Source organism: Penicillium malachiteum (genome assembly GCF_028827825.1).
Source record: "Penicillium malachiteum strain IBT 17515 chromosome Unknown utg000002l:1.0-8849297.0:1.0-8852440.0, whole genome shotgun sequence".
Lineage (NCBI taxonomy): Eukaryota > Fungi > Ascomycota > Eurotiomycetes > Eurotiales > Aspergillaceae > Penicillium > Penicillium malachiteum.
The window spans coordinates 4,593,340-4,620,755 of record NW_026643095.1 but is presented as its reverse complement, the minus strand read 5'-3'; the positions used below and the strand labels follow the sequence as shown (position 1 = coordinate 4,620,755).

At 47.1% G+C, this 27,416-nt stretch overlaps 3 protein-coding genes across 3 annotated transcripts; all 3 read right to left on the bottom strand.

Moving 5' to 3' along the window:
• Window positions 1-221: 221 nt before the first annotated feature.
• Window positions 222-3,590, bottom strand: N7483_004727 (putative mRNA splicing factor RNA helicase (Cdc28); the record flags this gene model as incomplete). Its single annotated transcript, XM_057088164.1, has 1 exon — window positions 222-3,590. The coding sequence occupies one exon, from the start codon at window positions 3,588-3,590 to the stop codon at window positions 222-224; it is 3,369 nt and encodes a 1,122-aa protein (XP_056947993.1).
• A 1,642-nt stretch (window positions 3,591-5,232) lies between these two features.
• N7483_004726 (tyrosine protein kinase SWE1) lies at window positions 5,233-8,436 on the bottom strand (the record flags this gene model as incomplete). Its single annotated transcript, XM_057088163.1, has 1 exon — window positions 5,233-8,436. One exon carries the CDS (start codon window positions 8,434-8,436, stop codon window positions 5,233-5,235), a length of 3,204 nt encoding a protein of 1,067 aa, XP_056947992.1.
• A 2,159-nt stretch (window positions 8,437-10,595) lies between these two features.
• On the bottom strand, window positions 10,596-25,499 carry sidC (nonribosomal siderophore peptide synthase SidC; the record flags this gene model as incomplete). Its single annotated transcript, XM_057088162.1, has 9 exons — window positions 10,596-10,760; window positions 10,825-15,500; window positions 15,555-16,809; window positions 16,942-17,586; window positions 17,648-18,847; window positions 18,901-21,279; window positions 21,330-21,514; window positions 21,569-21,817; window positions 21,866-25,499. The coding sequence occupies 9 exons, from the start codon at window positions 25,497-25,499 to the stop codon at window positions 10,596-10,598; spliced, it is 14,388 nt and encodes a 4,795-aa protein (XP_056947991.1).
• Window positions 25,500-27,416: the final 1,917 nt, after the last annotated feature.

The window sequence follows — 27,416 nt, the reverse complement described above, 5'->3', positions numbered from 1 at the left end:
TCAAGTTTATGCCGCGGTCTAATACATATAATATGATTGGTTATAACCTTGGAAGATCTATTATATAATATGTAATACAATCATACCTAGGTACTGCTACTGCCCAGGTGTTTTATACAATTATTCTAATAGACTTATTCTAGTAATTGTAACTTATAACTTGAATCGAACATGACTTTATTCTTCAAATAGTACTATGTACAACCAGCAATTGAGTTGACTCAAGTCTTACTCTTCTCTCCAGTAGCTCCAGTTCCCTTAGGCACCTTACGATCTAATCCCAAGGACTCCAAATCCTTCTTCTTGTAATAATGAGGTGCAACTTCCACCAACCACTCAGCTTGTAATGGCATATTACTGCGCATATACTCTTTACTAGTAAGAACCAGCTCAAAGTAAATCACCCACCGAGGATTCACCTCAAACAGAGTACTAGATGGATGCAAGTATACAGACTGCCCATTCTTGATAGTGCGGTAACTGTCACCTCCACGCTGAAGACGTGCTGCATTAGGGAAGAACCCAGCAGTGATCGCCTTTTGAATTGGCATTAAGTTATTAGCTCCGCAGGTACTAACGGAGACCTCGACACGATCGCACAGCTTGGCAAGTTGATCACGCACGTCACGCGCCCGGGTAAGACTGCGCTGTTGTAGGAAATTCTCCTTCGCCCACACAAAACTGAAGTCGGAGTCGACCCACTGGTTCCAGATATTAAGAAGGGTGAGGTGGTCACCGCCGTCTTTCACGGTAAATCGGTTGCGCGCGCTATCAGCGTGAATCTTCTTGTCTTTTGGTCGGAAGAATAGTGCGCTGGCTTCGCCTAGCATAGATACAATGGAGAGGACTTCTTCAACGCAGCCATACTGCCCGGCGGCAAGAATCGACTTGGCGAGCATCGGTTCTGTCGGGAATTCAGCCATCTGTCGACCGACCTTGGTCAGTTCTCCGCGGTCGTTGAGAGCCCCGAGAGCATATAACTGTTCCAGTGCGCGGATGATTGTCTCGGCTGGTGGAGGATCCATGAAATCGAAGTCAAGGAGCTGATCAATTCCCAGGGATTTAAGCATGAGAATAACACTGTTGAGATTTGTGCGCTGGATCTCTGGGGTCGTGTTCTCTTCGAGTTCGTTGTAGTACGCCCATTTGGTGTAAAGTCGGAAGCATTTACCAGGCCCAACACGTCCAGCACGTCCAGCTCGCTGGTTAGCTGAGGCTCGGGAACAAGGAGTCACCACCAGGCTCTCCATGCCGGTTCGTGGGTTGAATACGTTCTCCTTGACAAATCCAGGGTCAATCACGTACACGATGCCATCAATGGTCAAACTGGTTTCAGCGATATTGGTGGCCAAAACCACTTTGCGCGCCTTGGGCGGCGTGGGCTCGAAAATCTTGGTCTGTAAATCGGATGGCAGATTGGCGTAGATGGGACAAATAATCATCTCCGGTATTTTACTACCCAGTTTTCGTGCTGTCTCTTGTAAACTTTGTTCGGCTGCCTCGATCTCCTCTTGACCAGTCAAGAACACCAAGATATCACCGGGGCCTTGAGAGACATGAATCTGGAAGACAGTTGTGATGGCAGCTGCAAGGTAGTTGGCCTCGGGCTGCGAGGTGTAGTGTACGTCGACAGGGTACCTTCGACCGGGAATGTTGAAAATAGGTGCATCGTTGAAATACTTCTGGAACTTCTGTGCATCCATGGTCGCAGAAGAAATGAGCAGCTTCAGATCGGGTCGTGCCTTGGCAATATCCTTGAGAAGACCACATGCAATATCTGTAGGCACCGTCCGCTCGTGAGCTTCATCAATCATCAGTGCCGAGTATTGACTGAGATCAGGCTCCGTCAACAGTTCTCGGAGAAGCATGCCGTCGGTCATATACTTGAGAACTGTCTTATCACTCGTGTTGTCCTCAAATCGAATAGCGTATCCAACCTCATTTCCAATCTTGGTTCCCATTTCATCGGCAACACGAGCAGCAACACTCATCGCAGCGACTCGACGCGGTTGGGTGCAGCCAACCTTCAAGCCACCTTTGGTATAACCAGCCTCGTGAAGATACTGCGGGATCTGGGTGGTCTTTCCAGAACCAGTCTCACCAACAATGATCAGCACTTGGTGATCATGCACTGCCTGGATGATTTGGTCTCGGAACTGGTAGATGGGCAAACTCTTGCGAGTCTCCTCCATAGTTGCAGCCTTCTTCTCAGCCGCATCTAACTGCTCCTTGAACCGGCGTTGCTCCTGAGTCAATACCTTCTGGGTTCCCTCAAGCTTGGTATCCATGACAAAGTTGATCTGCTGTGTATCATCGAACACATACTCATAATCTCCTTCATCGACAAATTCAGGCTTGCTGATCTGGGCCTTAGCCTTGGCGGATTGCTCCAGCTCCCATTCCTCGTGCTCTGTAACGAATTTCTCCTGACCTGACTCGTCGCGCTCGACATAGCGCTTGTACAGGGCATCTTCCTTCTTTTTGCGATCAATTTTGCCTTTTTCTGTGATATAATCATCCGGCATCATGTATCCATCGCGATGATCATCGATCCGTAGTCGCTCCTCCGCGATGCGCAGGACTTCTCTGTTACGAGCGAATTCCTCCTTCTCGCGACGAGTAAGATTCGGGTTCTCGCGCAACTCACCAGCCTCTTCCGCAACCTGCCGACGCAGCAACGCCAGACGTTCCGTCTCTCGCTTCTTGAGATATTCCTGACGAGAGCGAAGTCGCAAATCAGGCATCATTTCCGCGCGAGCGCTGGCATCATCAGCCAAGGCACGACGCCGTGCAGCTTCACCGTCACGGGAGCGGTCCTCCACGATCTTCTTAGATTTTTTGTCATCCTTATTGGCCAACCGTTTCGCAAATTCATCTCGCTCGCGGAGATCACGTTGCCGATCAATTTCTTGCTTCGTCTGGGGATCGATATCGTCGGCGGGGGATGCAGAGCGTGGAGAGGCGGATCCATCTTCAAGTCGCGTTCGTTTCGAGGGGGATTCAGCAAAGTCGTCCTGGCCTGCATCAGAGTATAGCTCCTCTTCCGGAATCTCTTCATCACCCCAGCGATCATCGAAATCTTCATCCTTCTTCCGCAGTTTCTTGGATCGCGGTCGATCGCGACTTTCGGCATCACGACTGCGATCTCGTTTGCGACTATCATCCTTTTCTCGACGACTCTGAGAATCTAAATCATCCTTCCTGCCTCGTTCTCGGTCATAATCTCTATCCCGATCCCGAGGTCTTCGTCGATCGCGCTTCGTTTCAACGTTCACAGGTCCCAATGACGCTTGAGCATCATCTTCGCCCATATCCACCATACTGTATTTCTTCTTCGTAGATGCTTTATTCGCTGTACTTGAAGTCCCAGCGCTACTAGGCCCAGCCGCTTTCCCCACACGGGAGAAGAGCTGGCCGCAGAATGCGCCAATTTCGTCTGGGCTGCCATCTAGGAAGGAAACCAGTTTATCTTGTAGGGAGGATACGGACTTTGCTGAACTGGCTTCTGCGAGTACAAAGTCCACGGCAATAGGATCTGACGCGCCAGTGAGGCGGATAAGAGAGTCCGACACGAAGGTTTTATTATCCATGATGCGCAGGAATTCTCGAGGAAGATCACAAGGATAGGTATTCGGGTTGGATTTTGGAGATGATTGATTTTAAAGAATGTTTAAATGGTGAAGCTCATGACGCATATGAAAGCAAATAGTGCCTTTTCGACCTCGGAGGAGTGAGGACAGTAGGAGGTTAAGTCAAATCATGAGAATTGCGGAGCTCAGATATCTTGAGGTTCCAAGGTTGAATGCCAAGACTAGTGGCAATTGGGGCAAACTACCATCTACAGGCATAGATCATACAACATATCCAGATATTTCTTGTATATTCATAGTATAATTCCGAGTCGATATATATTGAGGATTGAGTAATATAGAGATGTCGATGCTTAACATAAAGAGCTGACATCTGGATACCTAGTCCTTAGGAACTTGAAGTGGATGTCACTGACATTGGCACCAGTTGGCATTACTATGATATATCTTCACTCTGTGAGGTACTTCAAGTTTACTTACTACTACTATCTTACTACTGGACAGTCCATGGGTACATGGATACCATATCAATCAATGATGTACCTATTTAGGTCCAACTTGATCTGCCCTTGCTTCGACTTGAAGTTCAAACTTGAATTTGAACTTACGGGGTGCTCCAGATGTCCATTTGGCTCACGTGCTATATCCATGGATACAATGCCCAGGGCTACTACATAGAATCATCGTATAGTTAACTACTACCAGTTGACTACTTACACAACTCAGATCCATCCAGATATCTGAATTTCATCATGCACATGTGCACATGGACATCTAAGTTTCCAAGGCAAAGGTGGCATTTACTACTAGTACTTAGTAAGAGTTTAGACTACTGATGATACTACTACTACTTACTCAGGTACAAGGTTCAAGTTACTGGTAAAGAGTTGGAAGACATCTGATGATTCTGGATATGCACATAGAACCAAAAGAGCACACAAACAGATTCTCGCTATTCTTAACAGACCATTGGCAATCATTCATCATCACGCAAGATGTCAGACACAAAAAGAGAAAAATAGAACATGGGCATAAAATGCCTGAAAACGCCAGATGTAGCCCAGGGCCAGATCATGCCGTCGCTGCAAAACCGGCCAACACCAAACATTCATGAAATAGACCTTGTCCCAGTGACAAAAAAAAACAAAAACAAAATACGCCAGAATAGCAGCTCCAGTGATACAGCTCAAGAGCTATCTCATAAGAACACCCATTTGCGTTGGATGATGGTACATTTAGGGCACCTGATAATGCTAGTCAATTGATACAAAGGAAAATGAAAACAGACCGATCAGCAAAACGCCGTAGGAAACGAGAGAACGCCACGCTGAAACTCAAGGGTATGGTCCCTTTGGAAACTCCACCAAGTCATGATGTGTGATTAGGGAAACGGGCAAAACAAGATAGGGGGCCATAGAACGCTTCCTCAAGGATAATAACAAGGATGGCTTCGGGATCCGAAAGTCTCGTGTTGAAGAAAAAAAGAATGGTCGTCATCGAGAAAACGTGAGAAGGGGTCGAGTCATGGCAAGAGAAAAGGAAAGAGACAAAGGAAATAGGTCATAAAAGCACAGAACACCTCCATATGCACAACAGGTCTGAAGAAGATCGAAAGGGGGGAATAATAGGCGAAAGAAATAAATTACACATCGATCATTTCAGCATCTTCAGCCAAAATCTCATCAGCAGGGCCCCAGTTGCCCTCAAACACAGTGGCTCCAGCACGGCGACGTCGGTTGACAAATTCGACACCATAAGTGCCCAGAATATCATCGGCTGTGGGTCGATCAAGGGGCTCTGGTGAAATCATCCAGCGAACAATCTTGTCCAAGGCTTGCGCATGGTTGGCGTCGACCATAAAGACCGGTGGGTCAACAAGTTCACCACTTCGGGCAACCTGAGTCTGGTCTGGCTGGGTTTCATTGAGCTTGCGGCTGGTGAGGAAAGCGTCACCAAAGTCATCGTCACCCAAGTCAGAAGCGCAAAGCTCCTCGAAAGAAGAGCCACCGATAAGAGGATTGCCGGTGGCATCGCGGAAAATGTTGGTTTCAGAGCTCCAGGTCAAACTGGGAACATCGCTCATATCGCCGTTTCGCAACTTCTGCCAAGATACTCCATTGTCTGGCAGTTCCACATTGCCAGCGATTTCAAAGATGATTAGACCCAGGGAGAAGATATCGGCAGGTTTATCGAACCGGCCCATAAGAATTTCAGGACCAATGTACTCTCGATCACCCTCGCCTTCGATACCATCCTCCGCGGGCCAACGAGCAGCCATACCGAAGTCACCAATCTTCAAAACACCTTCAAATGTCACCAGAATGTTGGCAGGCTTCAAATCCAGGTGAATGAACCCTTCATCATGAATTTGCTTCAAACCCAAGGTCATTTCAAGGAGGATCTTCCAAATACGAAAATCGTCGAGTCGGGCCTTGAGGCCAGCCTGGGCCAGGAATACGTCCAAACTGCCCTCCTCACAGAACTCGGTTTGGATGTACAGATGGCCGTTATCTTCCCAGCTGTCCATGAAAGAAACAATGTGGTCACAATTCACAAGGGTCTTGAGCACATCCACTTCGCGGATGCGGCGCTCACGGTCTTTAAGACCCAGGTAAGGGTGCTTGCTCTTCTTGACTGCCCATACCTGATGTGGCAGAGTAGTGGGTGACTTGGGACCGCTCGATGACAGAGAGAACATTGAGTGAAGGGAAGCATCATGGGGTTGCGCAACTCTGTAGACCTGAGAAAATTCTCCAGTACCGATAAGCTCAACTTTGTCAAATCGTGTAGTTAGACTAGGATCCACATCTGGAGTGTGGAATCCACTAAGTTGGAGACTGGGTCGCTTGCTAGAAAGTAATGAATCACGAGGTCCAGTCGGGGTAGCAGGCAGATTCAGACTGCCATTATCAGGATGGAGTGAATGATCGTTGGGGACAGAAATAGACAGACCACTGGGATCTGGTGGGAAGAATTGGTCACGAGGAGTGTGGGGTGAAGCTTGAAGGAATCGCTCGCGCAAAGGCGTAGAGCTGGCAGAGCCTCTGCTTTCTGAGAGGCGCTCGAGAGGACCAATCTGAGAGGTGGCTGGAGGGTAAGTGCGGGAGGGAAGGAATGTTTGTTTAGTTGGTGTTGGAGGAAAATCGGAATCTGCCAAGGGCTGACTATCATGTCGCGAGGATGGTGACGCTTGCATATCATCTCCATCTACACTCACGAAGCTGCCTCGACGGGAGGCCTCAGGTCGGTTGAAAGAATTGCCAAAGATGCCCATGCCGCGTGCGAAAGGCCCAGGTTTTGGACGTACGGCAGAGTGAGGTGGGTTGAATGGGGATTGAGAAGCTGACTCTGTCTCTGCGAAAGGCCGAGCCTTATCCATCGGGGGATTGAGTCCAGATGTGAACAAATTCACCGGTCGCTTACATGGAGTGTCAGGCATATTCTTGTTAAATCCGGCAGGCTCCTCAGCATTGCGATTCTTCTTAGAGATCAAGCCAGTTGACATAAATGCAGCTGGCAGAGGCTTTACTAGCTTGTAGTTTTCAGGCGTAGCAAATGATTCCCCGGATGTTGACTCTTCCCGAGTGACGCGACGCACAGGCGCAGGCCGAGTAGCACCTGCAGGGAGCGACTTAGAAAAGTTAAAGATCGGTCGCGCTCGCTCAGGCTTGTGAACTGGCTCATGAGTGGGAGAGTCATCGAGACTTGAGCCCGAAGAAGACTGAGTGATTGTGCGAGAAAGAGGATGCGCAGCCGGTCGTGGAGGTTGAGTAGTGAATGATGTAGGGGCCACTGGAGCAGGAACGGCGGAAGGAGAGAAGAGAGGACTAGCTGGAGGTGGACGGGGAGAGAATATGTTTTCTTGACCTTGACTTGCATCAAAAAGACTGCTTTCAAAGGACATACGCGGTCGCACAGCCAGGGGAGTACCAGGTGGTGCATCATTGTCACCAGCGGCACGTGGTCGCCCAAACAAAGGGCGATCACTCTGACGCTGCTGCAAGGTAGATCGCCTAAGTGAAGATGATCGCTTTGGAATAGTGGCAAATGGACTGAAAGGCTGAATGGGAGTTCCGCTGCCAGGTAGTTCATGAGTGGATGGGCTTGCAGGCGCACTAGCATGATCATTATCGAAAATACTGAAATCGGTCGTAAAGGTTGGTGTATGCACACTCCGTCGTTTCGCAGAGGGGCTTCCTCGCGAGGCTTGGTCCAGATTCATGATACCGTCACTTCGTTTTAAGGGACTGACAGTAGCGAATGAACCAAATGTGCCACTTCGTCGCTTTTCAATACGCGACGTAGTGGGACGCGGTGTAAAACTAGTTTCAGCTATTGGCGCTGATGGTGTGTTGAGAAAAAAAGGACTTTCTGGAGTCGTGCTTTCAATAGGATCATTCAGGTCATCCAGAGTTAGATCATTTTCTTCGCCTGGGGGCATGGCGATAGGTTGTGTTGGAGTCGCGTTGCCACTGTCTGTTGACAAAGTCAAAGCGCGTTTCGCAGGGCTACGCGGTGAAGTGCGTCGTCGCATGGCCGGTCGGCTAATTTTCGCACTTGGTGGATATGGAACAGCCAAAGGAGATTGCTGAGATGGAAAAAGCACAAAGTTATGATGAGATCGCCTCGAGGGCGACAGAGGAGACGAAATGTATGGAGTGGTGGTTTTAGATGGTGACTGAGTGCGGGGGTGAAGGAAGAAGTTAGAGCTCTTCGAAGGCGAACGCGATAACGACCGCCTTAGCTGCCTGATTGCAGAGCTAGCATCAACATGGTGAATCCCTGAGTGCGAAGACAGATGTAGGGTACCACCAGAATCCCGGTGCGGTGAAAAGGTTGCAACCATGATTGGGAATGTTGCGCTGAGCAATTCTCAGAGAACTGATCTTTCACTAAAGTATGATGATCTTTTGTATTCCTTTCACTTGATCTTCTTTTCCTTCACACCAATGAGCCAAAATATTACACTTTGTCTCAAAAACACGATTATGGGGATTTAATGGATAGGTGGAAGTATTCCAACCCTCCAAGACGCTCGCGACGCGACAGGAGGGGAGATAACAACTTTAGTGCCTTGCGAGGGGGGAGAGATGTGAGTCAAGAAAAAGAGTGCGCAGCACTGGGCACGCAGCCTTTCTTTGACCACTGGAATGCTAAGAAGGCACAGCCGCAGTATAAGAAAAAAAAGCGTCGAGAGCCTTGAAACCGAGGGAGTTGAAAAGGGCAGATGGCCATTCACCCACGCATTTCGATATTCAAGGAATTCCGTGGGCTGGTGCCTCCGATGACGCGCGGGGAAGCTGCAAGACGCGCTTCTGTATGTTTAGCCCTAGGGCGTGGTTTTTTTATTGTTGTTTTCTGTTTTGGATCAAAAGGATGCACGACTGGAATGTTTCAGGTCGGACACACGGACATCCGTTCTTGGGTCGCGCAAAAGAATATCGATAATCCTGGGGGTAAACTGAATAGCGACAAATTCCCTGGATAGGATTCTTTCTCCCAGTGTTTCAAAGAGGAACGGGTAGCGTAAGGGGTAGATCCCCCTCGTTTAGGAAGTCGTGGTAATCGGATTAGCCCACGCGTGGGTAGGATAAAAAGCGTAAATTGAGTAAATCGAATAATTAAGGCGCGAAGAATGCGAAGAATGCGATAGTGAGCGAGAGGAGCAAAGAGGATCGAATTATGGGACGAATAGACGAAATATGGGATCAAAGGGTCAAATGTCAAGGAATGTCGGAGATCATGCAAAGAGGATAAATGGGGTGAAGTAAGAACGCGCCGCGTTGTTGATCCTCGATAACCCGAAGTAGTTTAGTGGCGGGGGAGACGCGTCGTGACATAAACAACGCTTATGTAATCTGGTAAAGCTCGAACTTTGGAACTGGATCCTCCGATGTTATATCACCTGGATACAATCACAATTACAACTTCTATCACGATCTTCTGGAGATATCTGGACGCATAAATACCACTCGGAATAGAATCATGGTTACCCGGCCAGTGACTTGGTCAATGGACCTCGGATCTTTCTGTGCATGATGAACTTTTTTTGGGGAGTTTATCAAGTTCGCCCCTGCGCCAAACCAACAACGCCACCAGAAAAGAAGGATACATTTACATAAGATTCCCCGATTCGCTGGCTAAAAGCCCACCGAAGAAACTGGAAATTCGAATTAATTGATTATTCAAAAAAAAACTCAATTTCTCAATGTGATATTCTAGCCTCCCCACTCTTTTTGGATTCGATGACTCGACCACGCGAATTTCCCCTTGCTTTAGTGGCTGCTTTCCATGAGCCCACCTGAGTTAATGTGTGGATGATGTCTTGCCATAGCTCATCTGATCCATCGACTATTCTCACCATGTCCATATGATCTATCATGAATAATAGATGAAGGAAAATAATTATCGCCCCATTCCTTTCATCTCATGCCTAATACCATGATGAAGTATAAACGCACCATGCTTACTATTCAGAGGCTTTTTCAGACCCCAGAGCCCCCAAATCTTGTCTTGACTGATATCATCCATTACTATCTATAGACTCTAAAACAATGCACCATCATCATACTCCGTATGTGGTGGGGGCTATCCATATCCTGTCATCGGGATCCGCCCGCCCCGTGCCGTGGGTCCGCAAAGCTCTATTCAGGTTGGTACCCCTCTGGTTCTAATGCAACAATTCATGAGTTATTGAAATGAGACCCCTCCAAAAGGCAAAAATTCGAAATTTCAGAGAAAAAAAAAGATAAAATGATGAAAAAGGAAACGAACATATCCAAAACTCCACATTTATAAAAAGCAATATATGCATGGAAAAGGAGTTCATCGCTACGTACTGTAGTAGAAGTCGCTCGACACAAGGAGAAAGTCAATAATAAACAAAATGAACAATCGTCAGGGCGACGAGAAGAAACCCCTCGCACTCAAACGATAGGAAGTAGAATAGAGAAATAGTTGAGGCATTTTTTGCCCCTTTTCATTCCGCCGATAATCGGGCAGAATCTATGGAGAAGAAGTGTTGGGGGAAGTGTTGGTCAAGACTGCCATCTGCTGCTGGATTCTGGCAATCATATGGGAAGCAGTATCACGATCCAGTCGATTATTGGGTGCAAAAAGTCCAAAGTCCAATCGGTCGTCTCGGATAGCCGCCTCCACATCAATCGTAGGCTGTATGTAATTGCATTAGTGCGAGTTCGTAGCCATTCGTAGAAGAGTAGGATAGATCACTTACCCAAAATACATCCTTCCTAGCCGCCGTCGAAGAAGCGGCCCGAATCATTGGCGTGGAACCAGTCAAGCACGCAGTGTCACCATTGGTCAGAGACTGAGTAGTCTTGGATCCATAGATCTCTTCACGTTGATCAAGCTCCGTGGACTGGATAGATTGGAACGCCACCGACCCATCAGAGCCAACGGACTCGTCAACTTCTGGAAGACGCAAGAAATTGATACATGTGTTGATGCGTACCCCGGTCCATTCGAAAATCTCCACTAGAGACACGCCCGCGTGTGCGATCCCGCTGATCAGATTGATATCGTCTTGGATTCTTTGGGCGGCGGTGAAAAGTGAGTCTGTACCCCTGAAAATTTTATCGAGACGCAGTGGAACAATATTGACAGTTGGAGCAACGAGATCAGACAGTCCCTCCGTGACGTACGACCGATTTGCAAGATACAAACCAATCACAAGATTTTCAGACTCGGAGAAGGTCTGGGCATGCACGCGCGCATAGATCGCGAGGAAAAGGGATTGGATACTGAGGCCTTGTTCTTTGGCTGCTATTTCGACCTGTGACATATTCGAAACAAGTCCCGGTCGGTAGTTATGCTGGATGGCGCCGAACTCATGCGCCGGTGATTGCTGCATGCACCCCTGAGGGGAGTTGGCCAGGTAGGTTTGCCAGAATTGGCGCCGAACCTCTACGGGCGATTGGATATGCTGCACAGCCACGAGTTGTGAGATGTCGTGGGGATTGGCTTTGGTCTCGGACTGGTTCTTGTCGCAGAGTCGAGAGAGGTTATCCATCATGTATGGGAGACTGATCGCGTCGTAGAGCGCATGATGGATCTTCAAGGTAAGCGCCGTCCCCTTGCTGGTTTCACGAGCATCCAATGCGACCGGTACAAGACCAAACTCAAACTTATCATTGGCAACAGTGATCTGAGAATCGAAACTATCCCAGACAACTGAGGTTTGAACCGAATTGAATACCACTTGAAGGTACGGGACCAATCGGCTATCGGTGGGAATGAAAGCTGTTCGGAGGATGGGTGTCTGCTCTATGAGACGGCGCCAAGCATCATTAAGAGCTTCTTGAGTCATCGGCTTCGAGGACAAGTAGCAGAATTCCGGGTAGAACACATCCGGGTTCAGGGAGTGCATTGCCAGGAAGTACGTTTGTCCAGCGGTAGCGGGGAATGTCTTTTGAACATTGTCCATACTGATACCGTAGGATTGAAGAAGTGGGCCGGGTTGAATGTCCCCCAGCGACTCCTCAAGGGCATTGGCGATTTCTGTCGGCGTGAGTTCTGCGTGGTTGATGTCCACTGCTATTGCCATCTTCTCAATTGTGCCTGCTTTGAGCATATCAGTAACAGTCAGCTTCACTGACTGCTTCTTCAGAAGCGCTGCAACCTTGATGGCACTAATACTGTCCAGCCCCAGCTGAAAGATATTAGATTTCTGATCGATGTTATCTTCCGGAACACCAGACACAACAGAGAGAACGCTGCGAATAGTTGACTCAACAGGTGACCAATCTCTTTGGCTAGATACTGGTGGGGATATACTGGAGTCCAGCTCGTGCTTCGCAGAACCTGGCGAGACTCCGTAGCCACAAATCTTCATAGCATCGCCATTAAAGTCAACTGTCTGCTGGGATGATTCTTCCACAAGTGAAGAGAGAACATGTGCGATCTGTTCTAGCAGTTCCAGGGTATTCTCTTCTCCGAGAACACTTCCCCGACAAGCCACTCGTCCAATGAGGCTTTCTCCAACACCCTCAACCTCCGCACAGACTGGGTACTCAACATCTGAGGAGCCAGCACCTGTGGAACTGTAAAGTCTCTGCACGGTTTGTTCATTCTCCAAGGGTCTTTTCTGGTATATGAAAAGAGTATCGAATAATTGGCGGGAGTTTGTATCAGGTCTGGCTCGTCGCAGCGGGAAATGTTGATGTTCTGACATCTCCAATAATGTCTCCTGAACATATTTCACCAGTTCCAAACGGCTGCCATGGAGGATAACCCGCATAGCAACAGTGTTCATGGTCGGGAACATCACATTCTCAGAGTCGGCGACATTACGCCCTGAGAAAACAAGCCCAAAGACAACATCTAACTCTTTCACATGTGTAGCTAGAACAAGAGACCAACAGGTAACCAGGAGAGCTTGCATGGTAATGCCATGATGCTTGCAAAAGGCATCGGCTTTCTTGAAAGATACCGAGAGCTGTTTTTCTGCTCGATGAACGACAGTTGAGTCGAGTTCTGAGTGCTTTTTGGGAGGAAATATAGCGGGCTTGCAACCGGACAGAGTCGTTCTCCAGAATTTGAGAGCCTGATCACCCGATGAAGCAAGAATCTGTTCCAGAATCGCATCGGAGGATGGGCGTACGCAATCATCACCAGAGTAAGATCTAGCAACATCTTCGTGTAACAGACTAATGGACCAGCCATCATAGAGAGCATGCGAAATTGACAGAACGAGGTAAGTGCCATTCCTATCCACAATGATGGTAACAGTCAGGAGTGGACGATCTGCAAGCTCAGTAATGGCTCTGCTACGCTGAGCCTCAATTATGGACTCGATTGTTCTCCCTTCCAGTTGCACAGTCTGAAGGTCGAAAGTGTTATCATTGTGAATGACCTGAGCGTAAGAGGCAGCAATCCGAGGATCCCAAACTTCGACGAATGAAGTGCGTAGAATGGGATGGGCTTTGATGACATCCGTCCATGCCTGCTGCAGCCTTGAGAGATCAACTTGGGGTTCGAGTTTGAGAACTTCATGGTTGTAGTAATACTGGTACTCGGATGCAAACATTTCAGTAATCATTGCTTCTTGAATAGGAGTGGCAGGAAGAACTCGACAGGCAGTTTCAGGTAAGAGGCTCTCTTTCTGAAGGAATTCCGTCAAAGCCCGCTCCATTTGTCCCAGAACTGGCTGAGTTCCATTCTGTTCATGACCGTTTGGAAGAGCTAGTTGACTGGTTATGGCCTTAATATTTCGACTGCGCATGATGGCACTCACGGGAATCTTGAGGCCCAGCTTGCTCAGCCTTGATGATAGCTTGATGGCGTCGATACTATCAAGTCCCACCTCAAAGATAGAGGTTTTCTCGCGGACCGAAGAAGCATCTACACCAGCAAGGCTTGCAATAGCGTCACGAATTGCACATGCCTCTGGGCTCCACTCAAATGAAGATTCATTCCTACCGGAGTGTGAAGACTCCGCTGCGTTCGTTTCTCCGTTCACCTCGCGATGGCTTGTTTCCGTGACTCCATTGAGATACGGCAGTTCATGATCGGGGGCCTTGGCAAACTCAGCTAAGACTTGCTCAAATCTGGAGAGAATTTCCTGTGCTGTCTCAAAAGACATGACATGGCTCTTTGAAGCAAGCGTCAGAGTGAGAGATGTGTTGCCATGTCGCACGATCTCAAAAGCTAATGGATACTCGTGCTCGGCCCCAGAATCAATAGGCTTCCAAAGCTGGCTTGATAGGATCTCATTATTGGTAATCTTCTCTCGCTGGAAAACGAAGAGTGAATCAAAGAGAGGCTCATCGGGACTCTTGCCTAGCCATTTCACAATATCGCGGAGAGCAGTGTATTGAAATTGCATAGTCGACACATGGTACTCATGGCATCGTTGAGCAACCTCTGCCCAAGACTTAAGACCACGAAGTTGAACATTGCTGGGAATTGTATTAAATAGAGGCCCAACAACGTTTTCGATCCCTGGAACATCAATTGTGCGACCGGAGGTGACTATTCCGAGTGAAGGGACATGGCCGTAAAATTGCTGGAGCGTCAGCAGCCAGCAGGCATGGAGAATAGCCTGATCGGTGGTGTTGAGAGACTTTCTGAGGTAATCTAGATGATCGGTGCTACTGATTGTTGCTGTTTGCGCAAGTGATGTTTCTTGGCTTTCTTCCGGGCTGAATGCAGGTTTGATCTGACAATAAGCAAGATGTTCCTTCCAGAAGGATTGGGCTCTGGGATCTTTGCAGAGTGGTCCAAGATGTAACACATCTAGGAACTCTGGAGTGTTCTGCAGTTCCTTGAATTCGCCGTGATAAATATCACTAACCATCTCAAGGAGGAGGGCTAAACTGTTGCCATCGTAGAGAGCATGGAACATGTTGAGACACATGATGGATTTTTCAGAAGAGGTGATCACCCCAACTTTCCAGAGCTTCGAAGAAAAGCCAGCAAGATCTGCAATCCACTGATCCAGCTGCTTCTTTTGGAAATCTTCAATCTGTGATTCTGTCTCAACACCTATATGAAACCAGGGAAGAACATCATTTTTCAGGATGACTTGAGCATATCCATCTGAAGAAGGTGAGAACCGGGCTCGCAGGATTTGCACACGGGTTTGTGCCTGCTCCCAACTGGCTTTCAATCTTTCCAGATCAACACCTGAGTCCAGCTCGAATGTAAATGAGGAACAGTACATCGGAGTGGCGCTGGAGAGGAAGTGGTAAATTATGCCCTCCTGTAGAGGAGTGCATGGCGCAATCTGCTGTACATCACTCTCATTCAATTGGAGACTCTCAATGACAGAATGGGAATTCTTGTGAGCGAAGGCCTGAATGCCTTGCTTTGCATTCTTGTGAAGACTCTCCAATGAAATGGAGGACTTGGGAAATGCTTGTAGAGCTGAAGCCATACCGGCAACCGTAGGATCTTAAAAATAATTAGCTAACGTATTTAAAAAAACAAAATATTGAGAAGACTTACACTTCATTATCAGAGAGGCCTGGGCCTGAGGGAAACCGGCTTCTCTAAGACTTCGAGAGAAGGCAATCACTGAGATGGAATCAAGGCCTAACTCATAGATACTCGACCACGATGAGATGTCAGACTGGTTAGGCCCGAGAAATTTGGCCAGTACGGCAATGATCTCTTCTTGCTGATCCCCTTCCACGGGTTGGCTGGTAGTCATCGAAGTCAAATTTTGGAGATCCTCAAGAGAGAGCTCTTGGTAAAGGCTCTTCAAAACCTTCATATCTGCCTTATTGTTTGCATTCAAAGGGAAAGAGGTCATCGGGATAATATGTGTCGGAACCATATATCCTGGGAGGTGGGTATGGCAAGCTGCCTTCAATGTTGACAGTAGACCACCATTGTCATCGGAGACCCGGATTTCCACAAGGCGAGATTTCCTCTGAGCGTCGACCTTGGTAATGAAAGAGACAAGCTGGTCTTTGGATTGTTTTGGATGCTTGACAACCAGTGTAGCCACATCATTAACCTCAGGTGTTGCTTGTTTGATGACCTCATTGATCTCTCCAATTTCAAGTCGTTGTCCGCGTAATTTGACCTGGTCGTCAATCCGACCAAGGAACTGGAAGCTTCCATCATACAGAATTCTGACCAAGTCACCCGTTCGATAGATGCGATCTCCATATTGAGGAAGTTCTTGGAATCGTTCCTTTGTGAGTTCGGCTCGGTTCAGGTATCCCTTGCCAACAAGGGGGCCGGATACACAAAGCTCACCGAGACCACCTCGCAGAACTGGAATTGATGTCCCGGGACGGAGAACATAGGAGCCCACATTTTCAAATTGAGGGCCAATGTTAGAGGGCTTGTCATTCGCGCGCATGCGAGGAAGCATGGTACATCCAATGGTGACTTCTGTCGGCCCATATCCATTGTAAATAACTCCGTGCTCACCCCAGGCATCGAGGATCTCTTGCTTTAGAGCTTCTCCGCCCGTGATGAAAACACCACGACAAAGAGAAGGAACCTCGTCTGGGTGTACCAATCTCGCCAAGCTGGGCGTGAGATCGATATGTGTGATCTGAAGCTTTTGAATCATCCCTGTCAGATCTTCAAAGAGAAGATCGCGTGGACATGAGGTTACGCAGATCCCAACGCTCCAACTCCAGTACTGTTCAAGAACACTGACATCAAAATGGAATGAAGCGAATTGTAACCAGCGAGAGTCTTCATCCCAATGTGGTGAAAATAATCGTTGAAATGCCAGCATGGCCTGTACGGCATTATAATGAGTTATTTCACAGCCCTTTGGTGTGCCAGTTGTACCGGAGGTATACAAGCAGTAGCATGTGTCATCTGGCTGGATTTCTCGCGAAAGAAGAGGCTGCTCGCAAGAAAAACCTACCAATTTATCGGACTCATCCAACGCCTCAATCTCAACACCAGTCAGACCCTCAAGCTCCGACATTCTTGCCTGATTGCAAAGCAGAATTTTGGAATTAGAATCTTCCATGATGAACTGCTTTCGGGAGATTGGAGCCGATGGGTCGATGGCCAGGTAAGCGCATCCACTTTTCAGGATTCCAAGAATTGCAATAGATGCCTCTGGGCATTTATCGAAGCAGATGGCGACTAAGCCACCTGGAACAACACCTTTGCTCTGCAGGAAGTGGGCCACCCGGTTACCATCTTCATTGAACTGCCGATAAGTCCAGCTCTTCTTCTGAAGGCTGTCTGCACTAGCACCAAATGCGAACTCGAAGGCGGTTTTTTCAGGTATTCTGATGGCATTGTCTTCCACGAATTGATGCAGCAAAGACACAGATGTGGGGAGTGTCCTTTCTTTGGCGGGAGTGATAGAGAGATACTGATTTTCGAGGAAGAGATAATCGTCCGAGTTTGACTCCGGAGAAAATATAGTCTGTGCCAGAAGCCTATCATATTGACCCAGTAGGATTTGGGCATGTTCCTGGGGAATGACATCGCTCCTGTAGCTGATTCGAATTTCAAGATCCGAAGAAAGCGGAACCAGCTCAATAGACACAGGGTACTAAATAAGTTAGTATGCTTTCACATCATAGTAGAAGATATCCAGTAATTCTGATACATACATCAATTCTCGTCTCCTCATCAATAACCTCCCAAGGTTTCACATCACTTGACTGTGAGCTAAATTTCTGGTAGACAAATAATGTATCAAAAAGTGGCTCATCACTTCCAAGCCAGCGCTGAATTTGTGCCAGAGGAGTAAACTGGTTCTTGGTTAAGGAGGCATTCCTTTGCAAGGTACGATTCAGCATTTCACGATTTGTTCCTTCGATTGTTTGAGGTGATGGGACTGTCACTAAGCATGGAAAGACAGCATGCTGTGCTTCCGCTGACAGATTTCGACCTGAGAGCACGGTACCAAATGTTACACTTCGTTCACCAGTATATGCGGCAAGAAGTCTAGCCCACGCTGTTTGTCCAGCTGCTTGCAATGTGACACCAACGTCTTGACAGCCAGCCTCAAGAGCTTTCAGGGACTTAGACGAGCGAGTTGAGTTTGTCAGGAGATTTTGAGTTCCAGTGCGAATAGGATGCAAATCAGGGAACTTGGATGGGTGCAATTCCGTGGCAAGTTCTTGCCAGAATTCTTGAGCGGATAAAGACTGCCTTTGGCTTTCAACTAATAATGGTCCAAGAGTTGCATCGATTGAGGTCGGCTCAGAGAGCGGATTTCCTTCGTAGGCTTTCATCACATCAGAGAAGATAGATTCCAAGGATTGGGCATCATATAATGCATGCAGTGCTGAGAAGTGCACTTTGGTCACAGTTTCAGAGGACTCAATGGTAATTTGCCATGGGGGTCTATGTAAGTTGTTGACAACTTGTTGCTCTTGATTTTTCACAATATCGGAAGAGTAGCTGGACACCTCGTTCCACGGGAGCTCAGTTCCTTTCTGGTAGGCGATCATGGCAAATGGATACTTCTGATCGGGCAATTGAACAAATCCAGTTCGAAGCATGTCATGCTGATCCATGACTTGTGTCCAAGCCTGCTTGAGTAGCTTTGCGTTCAATGGCGTGGGAGAGTTGATGGACATGTGGTTGAAGTATGTCTTTCCCTGGGAATGAGTGAACAGGGCGAGCATTCCATTCTGGACAGGTGTACAGGGCCGCAAAGACTGTATACTCCGGGAAGAAACACCAAGTTGCTCGCATACGGAGTGAAGATGCTGTTTCTTGAAAGAAGTAAAATCGAATCTCTCTTCCTTAGTCTCTTTCTCACTGGTCTCAAGAAGCGACGCAATTTTGTCAATCGAAGCAGCCTGATTTTGTAAGTACATAATGGTAATCTATCGAGGGCTCATAGGAAACTTACCTCAAGAATATCCCCAGCAGAGATTTTGAAGCCGAGTCTGCGCAGTTTACCTGCAATTTGAACCGCATGAATACTGTCCAATCCGATCTGGAAGATCGTGGTCTGCAACGATACGGATTCTTGATCAACGCCAGAGAAGTTGCATAGAATATCCCGGAGAGCCTCTTCCTGATATGACCATGGTCGAGTTGTATTGGGACTTGTCAAAGATACAGCAGATTTCAATGCGCGAGATCGCTTCTGTTCAAATACTTGTGGAACTTCTGTGCCAAGCAGTCCCCGATCGGCAGCCTGCGCAGATGGATATTGCACCGTGTGCTCCACGAGAGCCAAAAAGGCCTTTGAAAGTTGCTCCGCCACTCTCTGCGTCAAAAATTCCGTGTTGAAATGGAAGCAAACTGAGATCGAGTCTTGCTCCTTATCAGGACTAATTTCACAAATGAGAGGGAATCCCATATTTCCTTCATCTTGGAGAAGCTCCCAGTAACGAGCATCTAGATCAGTACTGCCTGATTGGAGTATGACCAAAGTATCGAAAAGTTGCGAATGCCCATTCAGAACACGTCTTTGGATGTGACGTAAAGACGAAAGCTGATGAGGTAGGATCTCATTGTTATTTTTCTGGGACAGTCTCATGAGGTCTGCATTTGTTGCAGTTGGAGCTAGCTTGACTCGAATCGGGAGGGTATTGAAACAAGGTCCAACAATCTCATCTACACCTTCGAGCGGAATTGTTCGACAGCTGAAGACATTGCCAAAGCAAATATCGGTGGAGTTTGAATGGGATGATAGAAGTCTCGCCCAGGCAGCATGGAAAACATTGAGGGGCGTTACAGAGAGTTCCTTGCATTTCTGCTTGAAAGAGCTGAGAGAGTCACTGATATTCACATGGAGCTGTAGTGAGGCCGATGAGCTTTCCGAGGGTTGCGAGTGCTCCTGAGAGGACAAAAGAGCTGGCGACAGACCAGCCAGATAGCGATCCCAGAATTGATTGGAGTGGTTAGTGCCAGCAGAGGCCATGTATTCGATGAATTTATGAAATGGTGCAGTGGGAGGAAGTCTATCGCCTCGAATAACACGCTGAGTCTCATTCAGTAGCTGTGAGATTCCCTCGGCATCATACAACGCATGATGAATCGACAGTAGAAGATGAGAATCGCCACTAGAATTTGTGAAAATGGTCAAAAAATAGGGAGGTTTCCCGCTGACTGGTGATTGGCGCTCAAATTCTGACTTGCTCTTTGCGACATCGGAATTGAACCCCCTGGAGGAAGTCTCGACGATAGACCAAGGGAGATTGGAATTTGCTAGGACTACCTGCACGAATGCAAACTGCTTGTCATTGGTTGGCTTGAAGCTAGTCCTGAGAATCTCATGTCTGGAAACCATTTGAATCCATGCGCTCTTCAGGATCTCAATGTGAATATTCACTCGAAGCAACAAGTGGTTAAAGTAGGCAGAGTTGACATCCGAGTCAGCTGCAAGCATTGCTTCCTGTAGAGGCGTACACGGGTAGATGCCTTGAACAGAGGTATTCTCAACCTCGATCTCTTGTTTAATTTCAAGAAGAAAGCTTTCATCAAATATGGATTGAGAATTGCTTCTTGAAACAGACTGTGAGGGTTGATGCCCATTCACCATGGCAGGAACAACAGTAGCGAGCTGTGCAATGCTGCTATGACGGAGAATTGTTGAGACTTCGAGTCTCCCACAACCTGATTCCTGGAGTTTTCGCGAAAATGAGATTGCAGAAAGAGAATCAAGTCCAAGCCTATAGAAGGATGCACTTTTGTCAATCTTCTGCTTGTCGAGCCCAACAACGTCTGCCAGAGCTGCTGCAATTGTTTTCTCGAGGTCAGTAAGACCACCATCGGTCGCACTGATAGCGTCAAATGAGAAAGACTTGAGTTTGTCCAGACTCATGGACTGAAGGCCCTTCTGAATTGCTTGATGATCAATCTTATAAGATCCTGTCATTGGTAATTCTTGCATTGGAATAAGAAGTGAAGGGAGTGCAGATGATGGAAGCTTCTTGCTAAGATCCATGAATAACCTCTTGTTTGACATGACGAGATCTTCATGAGAGGATCTCTGAATCTCTGCAGAAGGGACCCAGACTGTAATCAACTGCTGCTGGTTGGTGATAGGGTTATTCAAGATCATACTTGCTACATCCTCGGCAAGTTCTGATGTGATGATGGCATGATCAATCTCCTCAAATATGCGGAAATCACCATGTAATACCTGCTGTGGAACGAGTAAAATGGAACCATCAAAAAGAAGTCGACCATAATCGCCGCTTTTAAATACTCGACCAAATTGCGGGTGTTCCACAAAAACTCCACTGATGCCATCTTGAGACCCGGATAATATGCGAGCCTATGGAAAGAATTAATAACTGAAAAATAGAAGAATCTAATAAAACTCACAACCTGGTCACCACCAAAGCATAACTCTCCAGCTGCACCCCGAGGAAGAAGAGTGAACTCGTCTTGATCGGAGAGAATCAACACTGATGTATTTTCCAGTGGTTTTCCAATTTTTGTAAGTGATGTTGAGCTTTCAACATAAGGATTGACAGTGCAAACACCTGCCAGACCAAGATGATCATAGCCTAGAAATGTCTTTAGCTAATTCTACTATTTCTGAAGGTTCAGATTCAACATACCATGGTGAAGTCCGACTCCAGCCCAGTTTTGACGCACTTTGGCCGTAAGTAATTCGCCAGATGTGAGCAAAAATCGCACGCTAGGGACATCTTTCGGATTTATACAAGAGGCCAGCGTTGGTGTCAAATGAAGATGAGTAATCTTCAATTTGTCAATCACAAGGCTTAGATTCTTGGTCAAGTCTTCTGTCGATGCTAGACAAAGAGTCATACCCATATGCCAGGCGAAAAAAGATTCGATGATGGAAGCTATAGATCATCAGAACAATTCACTCATAAGAGGAGGAAGAAACAAACCATTCAGTGGTGAAGGCGCAGCTTGAAGAAGCTTTGAGCCAGTTGATATAGGATATGAATCTGCGAGTACGTTGATGTGGCTTTGCAGATTGTGATGGGAGAGGTATGCATGTTGAATCAATTCCTGGTTTGCATTTCTTTCATCCGCACAAACAATGTAGAATGAGTCGTGAGTTGTAAGAATATTCTCGTCGGAGAAGTCATTCAATGAGGCAGGAAGGAATATTTGAGAGAGTGATGTCAAGGAGGCTAATGCATCAATCTGGAAGTTTGAGGAACGAATAACCCAGGGTTGCACGCTTGCAGCTATCCGGATTGACTCTATTGTTTGTGGAGAAACGTGACGAGTCAAAGGTAGCAAACCAGCTCCGATCTTAGCCACTGCTAACATGGAAGCATAGGAGTCAAGGCTTTTCTCGAGGAATACAGCCGCCAGGTTGTCTCTGGTGAGTCCTTGCTGAACCAAGTAATGGGCAAGACGATTGGCTTGCGAGTTCAGTTGGCCGTAGGTGATTCTCTGGATATCTGAGCAGATAAAATCTCCATCTGTATAGGATAATATCTCAATAGCTTGCCGATTGGGATCCACAAAGGCGATTGTTTCAACTCCAGTAACTAGGCTCGAGCGATGCCTATGAGTACCAGGTCTTGGATTGGAAATTGACAAGGTTGAGAGTGGGAGTTGGGAACCGATCTCGTCAATCGCAAGTGTTGGCGAATCAATGAGAATAGATGCCACAAGATCGACCTGCTCTAGAAGTATCTGCACCTGCTCATGTGGAAATATTGAGTTCTGGTAGGTCGCCTTGGCATGAATGCTGTCTTCTCTAGGTTCGAACTCCAACAAAATTGCAAACTCGAGGAACTCTGCAGTATCAACCTCTTCAAACAAAGAATTCTTGGTGTTATTCTCCCAGATACTTTCTTGCCAGACAATGGCGGTTTCAAAGAGGCTCTGGTGCAGCTGGATTCCAGATGCCTTTTTGATTTCTTGAAGGGGTAGACTGCCATGTTCCAGAGACTTGCGGTTCATATTCTGGATTGCGAGCAGAAGATCAGACACATTCTGCATTTTCTTGAGGTTCATGCGTGTTGGTAGTGTGCGGATACATGGTCCAAGAACGGCCTCAATACCTTTGACTGGTAAAGTACGACCCGAGAAAACAGTGCCGAAGACCACTTCTTTCGACCCGAGGTAGCAAGAAAGAATGTAGCAGAATGCAGCCTGGAAAATTGACTGCCGGCTAACCATCAGACGCTGTGATACATCTTTGAGCTTGGGCATGGAAATATCCAGCGTTCGAACTGCCTCTCGTGTACCCGGTGTGACATTTGACCGGCCATGGAAATCGGGAAAGGACACAACTGACAAGCCTTGAAGTTGATCACGCCAGAAATGCAAGGACTTGTTGGTTGCCTCACTGAGTTTGTGCTCAATCAAGAAGTCTGAGACGATATTGTATGCAGGTTTGGGTGGAATCGCATCTCCTAGGAGAATACGATGGAGATCCTTTAGAATCAGTTGCCAGGACCATCCGTCGTATAGTGCATGATGAATATGGACCAAGACTCGGATTCTCTCCTTTGTTTCCTTGAACTGGATTTGGAGTGGATGAAGGAGGTCATTTTCGGTAACTAGCGAGACATTGAAGCCAAAGCTATCCCTTTCAACAAGCTGATCATCCAATGACTTCCAGGTAAATCGGGCATATGTGTGATCCTTTAGACCAATTTCTACAAAACCAGATTTAAGCAAAGGGTTCTGCTCCAGCAATTCTCTGAATGAGTCTTGAACAGCAGTCAAGCCGAGAGATGGTTGAAATGCTAGTTCAACCCAGTTGCAGTATGCCTTGGTATTTCGAACTGTCTCCAAAATCATTGCCTGTTGAATGTGGGTACATGGCTCCAGGTCAATAACCTGTGAACTCAATCCCAGAGAGTCTGCTCTGGCTGTTCCCGCATCTTTGACCAGTTGGCGGATCCTGTGAAGACTTGTCTGTGTATCTTCAGTTGTCTTGGTTGCTTGCATCATCTCCTTAGCCAGATACCAAATTCCCTCCACAGAATCAGCATCCAAAATATGGGCCACATCTAAGCGGATGCCAGCATCCAGTAAATGTGAAGCCAATCGAATTGCTGCGAGAGAGTCGAGACCACTTGCTATCAGACTTTCAGTAGACGAAAGTTGTCTGCCTAGGGCATCGGCAACGCATGATGAAATTGTCTCTTCGAGCTCATCACGGAATGACTGCTGATCAGCAGACTGTGCAGCAGTACGATGACGCGTGTACTCGCTTTCCAGTCCTTTGCGGTCAATTTTACCAGATGGAAGCTGGGGGAACTGATCGACAAGAATGAACTCGCCAGGTACCATGAATCGAGGTAGCCATTGACGGCATAGATCACGCAGCCCACGGTCTGTGATACCTTTATCATTTACCAGAACAAATGCAGCTAGACTACCTCCACTCACGATGACAACGGCGCTTCGTACTTCCGGAGCTCTGAGGAGGACATGTTCGATCTCCCCAAGCTCCATTCTTTGGCCTCGAAGCTTCACTTGGCCACTGGAGATCCGCCCAAAGCACTCGATATTCCCATCTGGCAACATCTTCGCTTTGTCGCCAGTCCGGTAGAGTCTACCATATAGAGGACTTTCAATAAAGGCCTTGGCATTCTCCTCTGGTCGGTTGATGTAGCCATCCGCAAGTTGCGGACCACCAACAACAAGCTCACCAATTTCTCCAAGAGGAAGGACCTCGAGTTCAGAAGATTTGGAGTTCTCCTCTGATTCTAAGGACATGATGAATGCAGATACTGTTTTAAACGGTTTGCCAATCAAGTTGACACGGGAATTAGACTGAAACTGAGTGGCAGCGGTACAATGGATTGCAGCCTCAGTGGGACCGTACATTCCATGAAGAATACCCTCTGCGTGCTCAGACTGGCCAAATTCTTCTACCACGTGCTTGGTGAGCATTTCACCGATGGTAAGAAGCACTCGAAGAGACGGAGCAGCTGCACGGGTTCGTAGTAACTCTCCCGCTACGGTAGGTGTCAACTCCGCCGCGTCCACACTCATCTCAGTCATCACATGAGCGATATCAAGGAGCATCTGCTCTCTTTCAGAACCAATGAGTGTTGCCCTTCGCATGAAGGGGAAAAAGACTTCAAAGACAGAAACATCAAATGTGGGTGATGCAAATTGCAAGAATCGATTGAAGGGGGGTATCAAGTCATTATGCGCAAGCAAAGATTGGGTGGCTGCCAGATGGGATATTCCAACACCCTTGGGACGACCGGTTGAGCCAGAAGTATACATGATGTAAGCCAGATCTGTGGGAGAGATATTGACACAGGGGGAGTCTGAAATGGCCTGCTCTGTTTGTTCTTCCTCTTTCCCTATCTGGATTCCGTCTGGGTTGATCACCGTCACCGAGGCCCCTTGGGGTATCCTAGTTGCTAAGGCACCCTGTGTGATCACCACTGTTGCAGCCACATCCTGTAGAATGAATTCTATGCGTTCTGGTGGCGCATCCGTATTCAATGGACAAAATGCTCCGCCGGCTTTGAGAATAGCCAACCAGGTGATGTACAACTCCAAAGATTGCGGTAGGAGTACAGGAACCACCATCTGCGTTCCGGGTCTTCGGGCCGCTGCGTGAACTATGTCTGTCGCCAACTTCGATGACAGCCGATCCAAAGTATGATACGATAAGCAGCAGGTGTTTCCATCTGCGGCTAAGAACTCGATAGCATGATGAAAGTTGTCGGAATGAGAAAGGCTCCCTAGGGCCAGCTCATGGAGTAGCTGGGGACCTGGTAGAATGGATGGTGATGGATTGGAGATAGACATGGTAGGTAGTTCTAAGACTGACAGTTCTACCTGTAAGTCTGGTTTCCCCTTATTTATGAAGGAGTTGAGATGATTTCCCAGGTGTATTGTAGCATCCATATCTGTAGAATGTAAAAGGGATGAAATTGTGTAGGTCCACAACCATGTCAGATGAGACTTAATAAATCCACGGGATAGGGAGTAGCCCCACGAGTAGATTCCCAGCGGTGAGCTTTGTAGCAAGGCCGCAGCCAGAGAACTCCGATGATGCCTTTTCCCTTCCGGTCGTATTCTGTGAGCAAATAAATCCAATTGTATTAGAGGTGTATTTCAATAAGAAGAGATATAATTGGCCCGCTGTAATGGATCTCAATCACCGTGCCCAAAATCCCGCCAACTTTGCTATACGGCCTTAATATATCCACTAAGCAAGCGACTATGGCGCCGTGCGCGCCATAGTTGGCTTAAAATGGTAACTGCGAGTATGGAGTCATGAAGGGGGCCACTCACTGTATCAATAAAGCATGATGGAATCCTGCTTATAGATTGCTTATTAGGAGCAATGTGACTGGCTAGTTAGAGCCTGATGGGGTCTTATGCAGGAGGGAGCCGCTTAAAGTGGAACGTTTAACGAGCTGTAGATGTTCAAGGTAAGGTAGGGAGGTCCGTGATGATCTTGGGGAGGAGGGGAAACGGGAAGATTGTTTCCTTTTTCTTGTCCTCCAAAAGAAAATAAAAGAAAAAAAAGATCTTCAAAAAGAGAAGAAAAAGCTAAAATCAGATTGCTTCAACTGCAACTTCTCAGTAGAAAATAGAAAAAAAAAAAACCAGGATGAGGGGTACCAGGATGAGGGGTTGATAAAGTGGGTTTTTTTTTCGTAGAAAGAGTACACATCGGGTAGCAGATAGAATGATCTGCTGCCAGAAGGACCGAGACAAGCGCGAAAAAGGGTGTGAGTGGAGAGCCTATACTAGGCAAGAAGCTCCGAGAGGAAATTTCAATTTAGTTAACCTTGGAAGCTATACATATGTATAATTTAGCAATGATCTTCCAAGGTAGGATTCGGAAGTGGCGTGATATACATGTGCAGGAATCAGCAGGATGTATAGGTTGATATAATGTTATTATTAAGTACTACTGTACTAGTAATTGACTATTAGGAACAGCTATATTCATCTTATTTATACATAGACTAGAAACTTCTACCTAATCTACCTAATCTAGAATATTAGTACCTAGTTCTTTCTGCCTAATCTTACATTACCAATGGACTTATTATTATCCTCTAGTAAGTTCCTAACTTCCTAACGGCCGAGTCCAATAGTGGGCCTGAAGAGGTTCGTGGAGCACGGGTGATGACGCACTTTTTTTTCTTTTCTTCCTTTTCCTCGTATTTAAATGGATATTTGAATTCAAGATGATCAGGATGATCATCAGGGATTCTGACCATGTGCACTGAAGTTGAACCTATGATGAAGAAGGTAATCATATATTCATGAATGATATCTGGAATATCTAGAATCCGGTTGTAGGTTACCTCGCACGCACCATGCAGGTGATGTCCAAGCGCCCATATTTTCTTTTTCCTGCAACCCCACGTTTCAGGAAACATAAACGACGAGAAAAAGTCAAATGAAACAGACTTTAAATCAAGATTCTAACGGAGATTAGAAATACTAGTACCTATATTCATAGTGTGAATAAATGATTAGCCC